General features: G+C 51.9%; 1 protein-coding gene across 1 annotated transcript; it reads right to left on the bottom strand.

The window, feature by feature from the left end:
• Positions 1 to 2438: 2438 nt before the first annotated feature.
• LOC119275108 (putative glycine-rich cell wall structural protein 1) lies at positions 2439 to 3465 on the bottom strand. Its single transcript, XM_037555905.1, has one exon. It carries the CDS (start codon positions 3424 to 3426, stop codon positions 2755 to 2757), a length of 672 nt encoding a protein of 223 aa, XP_037411802.1. The 5' UTR covers positions 3427 to 3465; the 3' UTR covers positions 2439 to 2754.
• Positions 3466 to 4216: the final 751 nt, after the last annotated feature.

Genomic DNA, 4216 nt, shown 5'->3' with positions numbered 1-4216 from the left:
ACTCCCCCTCGCGCGTTTTTGTCCGGCGCGAGCTACCCACATCCATACCGTTGTAAAGTGTGCCGCTGCATATTGAAGACGGCTCAGCGTGGATGTGATCTCTCATTGGCTCCGCCATTGAAGCGACACCCCGGTCGAGGGTGCCGTCCGCGACGCGTCTTCGATGTCCGCGCCTGTTCAATGCCAGAGATGCGTTACTCGACGGAACGGGGCGGATATCTACCACACCCGTTCAATGCCCTGTCCGTCCGTATGCCGCCATTAAACAGACTCCCCGGCCGAGAAACCTACTCCAGCGCCGCGCATTGATGCACCTGGACGCCTGACCTCACCGGAATCCGCTATTTAAAGGTGGCCACACGCGGCTAACTCCACTCCACAACACTAGCCGCTCCCCATCATCCATCCTTGTACTACATCCGCCATGACTGCGGGCGGCGAAGTTTTGTGGGAGAGACTTTTCCACTGAGATGAAGCACGTGGTGTCCGCCCTTGCCGCTGCCTGACCGAGCCGCCGTACCAGGAGGATCAAGTCCGGCATGCCGGACAACATGCCCGAGGTCTTCAACGAAGAGGACGACCCTCATGTGCACGTCGGCTTCACCATGAAGCAGGCACATGCGCACTACAACGGCGCCATGGCAGAGGTGCGGCCTGCGCCGGCACCTTTGTCGGTGTTCCAGCATGCACAGGAGGAACAACGGTAGAACATGTTCCTTCTGGAGCAGCACCGACTGGAGGAGGGCCAGATTGACGGCGAGGAGGCCTTGGCGGCCATGGCCGCGGCGAACCCCAACTTCGCCGCGGAGCAGCGTGCCATCTATGATGCCGTCCGCGCTCAAGCCGCCGCCGCTAGGAAGCGGCCGCCGCGGAGGCACAACTGCATGCGATCGCGGGGGAGAAGAACGCCATCCGTGCCGCCGACGAACTATCAGGCGGCCTGGTGGGACGACGACAACACCGACGCTACCATTTCCATCGTGGACCTCACGTCCACCGGGGACAGGCAGGTCGCGGACTCCTTCGAGGATGAGTAGGCCACGGGAGGCGGGGCCTTATGTCCAATGTGGGTCGGTCCGTCTCCCGTGTTCTACTCTTCCTCGCCCGAGACCGCACCTGCACTTAATCGGTCTTATCGCTGGTGGTAATGAAGACGGCGGATGGAGGATGACAAGGGCTCGGAAGCCGGCCGCCGCCGGTGTGTAGGATAGGTATAGGGTCGGGTTGTTTTTTTTCTCTAAATGTTCGAAATCAAGTGAATCCGTCATGTTTGTATGAAATCCGGCGTGTTTGCATGAATTCCATCCGGTCCGTTGAAAAGAGTTTAAAATGTATGTGAAAAGCGTTAGATGGCGACCTTCTGTATCCGTGTCTGTGGACTGGTCTCCCTATCCGCGAACGGATGCGGGAGAAAATTTACGTGTTGCCGTTGAAGATGCCCTTAGAGCATGAGGTCTGCATTCTTCGCTCCCCGCTCCCCAGTGGTCAAGTTTTTTTCCTTTTATTTATTTAAAGAAACACAGTACACCGACACTCATAACACGCATACACACTCATTTCTATAAACATATGTACGCACATTATCCTTACCTCTGAGAGACCTTAATTAACTGGCAGATCTTGAGATTGAGGAAGCCGTCCATACATCTCCTAGTCGACAAGCACATCTTACCACTGAAAGAGTAGAATCGAAGAGCCTAGAATAAATTCAAGAAATACACGAACACACGTCCCTAGTTTAGCTCTCGAACTCGGGTGAGCTTGTTCCATCACAAGGAACCCGAAAGTTAGCAGGTGTGGGGGCACGCACCTGCCAGCCATGTCGGATTGCCTCGCGATCTGCAAAGCCGCCGGATTCCGCACGATGGGACACCATGTTTAACATCTTAGTTTTTGAAACTTATGACTTTGTCATTCAATCGTACCAAGTTTTCTGAGTTAAAAGTTATTGAAGTTTTAAAAACTCAACAAGATGTAATAGTTATCGAAGTTTGAAAAACTCAACAAGATGTAATCGAAATAGAATTTATTTGAAAGCCCTCATCACAAGAAACACAAAAATGCAAACAAAACTTAATTTGGACTCCTACGTACCATAAATTCTCTCCCACAGTAAACTTACCATCTAAGCTAGGCTTAGTCCGCCTGAGTGGTCAAATTCTAATTTTTAGATCTGAAATCTCGGTTTATTGGTACAACGAGTTAGCCTAAGACCTCTTTCATTGTAGTATCATAAGCAAGTATCATGTGATGTCTTGTAACTATTAAAATGATGTGACATTGTAATTGAACTGCAATTGAAGATGAGACTTGGGGGTTTCCTAACATAGAGAAATAGAAGGTCTAAGAACAAAGACAATGGATTGCAATTTGGTCAAATTTCCCTTGACTCGGATCCAACAATCACAGGTTACTATGTTGTATCTTGGTAGCAAAACTGAATACTAAATCAAATTCATTAGATGCTATGCATCTTTCAAATCAATAATTAGGGAAAGATAATGTAACAACACCAACACCAACTACAAACGGACACATTCCATCGCAAAACAAAATGCAATGGTCACTACCACAAGCTACGACTCACACGTTAAAAATAAATACAAAACAACTAAACCAAAGCAACAATTTTTGATTATTGAACGCATGCATGCACTTCGTCGAGATCATGCATGCATGCGTGGACGTGACCTCTCGTGTCTCCTTTTCTTTGTGGGAGATCATATGCGCGCGAACTCAATAGTATCGCCGGGATTAGTTAGGGCACATGAAGCCGGTCGGGACGCCCTTGCCGCAGAAGTTGAGGATGAGGCTGAGGTGGATGGGAAGGTTGATGTGGATGCCTAGCACGTCGGCCTTGATGGCGGTGCAGAGGCAGATGGCGGCGTCCAGGTCGACGAGCCCGTTGAGCAGCGGGCAGCACCGGTCGTTCAACGGAGGCACGCCCACCTTCGCCTTGATCAGATCCAGCACATTGGCGCACACGTGCAGCTTCAGCGCGTCCGTCGGGCACTTGCCGTACCACCCGCTCGTCCCGCCGCCGCCTCCTCCTCCATACCCGCCACCGCCACCACCGCCGCCGCCACTTCCACCACCACCGCTCCCGCCGCCGATGATCCCGCCACCAGGGACCCCGCCGATGATGCCACCACCTGGACCGCCGCCAATGATCCCACCACCGCTACTTCCTCCACCGCTTCCGCCTCCATATCCGCCGCCGCCGCCTCCATGGCCTCCGCCGCCCCCGCCTCCATGCCCTCCTCCGCCGCTGCCACCTCCACCGCCACCACCTCTCCCGCCGCCGCTGCTCCCGTGGCCACCATTGTTGCCCGAGTCGCCGCAGCTTGGGCAGGCACTGGTCACTGCAAACAAGAGGAGGTTAAGGGCAAGGAAGAGGCCACATGAAGCCGATACCTTGGACGCCATATTGGTCACGAGCAGTAGTAGGTCAAGCACCTAGCTAGCTACTGCGAGTGTGTGAGTCTGGCTATTAGGTCTTGGCGTTATATAGAGGTCGCCACGAGAGACAATGGTGGTATTCTTCGGGAGATGGGCGGAATGGGACAGGAGTCCGTGATAGGATGGCACATGCGTGGATCCACGATAGGGCAGGCCTGTTTCAACCCGTGGGCTAGGTGCACTGGTTTGGTTTCTGCTTGAACCTTGGCAGGCACTGCGTGCACATCGTGGGTGACAGCGGTGAAATTTTGGAGGTTTACTCGTTTTTAATTAAGATGGGTAATAGCTCCTTGGTCCGTAAAAAATACTTTGGTCTTGTTTAGATTCATGGGTTAGAGTTAGTTTGAATTAGTTTGGATTCAACTAACCAAAAATATCCAAACAGGAGGGTTAGTTTGGGTTAGATGCATCTAACCCATTCAAAAAATCTAACCCATCTAAGAGGTACTTATTTAGGTTAGTTCTTCTCGGGACCACTAAAAACCACACTTTTCTCTCGCTCTACCCGCAGCAAATCCCTCCCCACTTTCTCGAAGCTTCTCGTCCTCTCCCTCCCTCCCTCTCACACCGCCCGTGAAGGCGTCTCGCCGTATCCACGCTTCATCTAACCCTGCCATCCAAACACTTCTTTGACTAGAGTTAGTTCAGGGTTAGTTCAGAGTTAGAATCTAACTCTAACCTCTAACTGAGTTAGAGTATCCAAACAGGTTTAAAGGACACTAGTGCAAAACTGTGCTATGAACTCATGAAGATACAC

This window comes from Triticum dicoccoides, chromosome 1A, assembly GCF_002162155.2.
Source record: "Triticum dicoccoides isolate Atlit2015 ecotype Zavitan chromosome 1A, WEW_v2.0, whole genome shotgun sequence".
In the NCBI taxonomy this organism is placed as follows: Eukaryota; Viridiplantae; Streptophyta; class Magnoliopsida; order Poales; family Poaceae; genus Triticum; species Triticum dicoccoides.
The sequence above is the reverse complement of the archived record's forward strand: the minus strand, read 5'-3'. Positions and strand labels throughout refer to the sequence as shown.

Bases quoted from the DNA above. Each gene is read 5' to 3' on its own strand.
- LOC119275108 (XM_037555905.1), bottom strand. From the start codon at position 3,426: ATGGCGTCCAAGGTATCGGCTTCATGTGGCCTCTTCCTTGCCCTTAAC.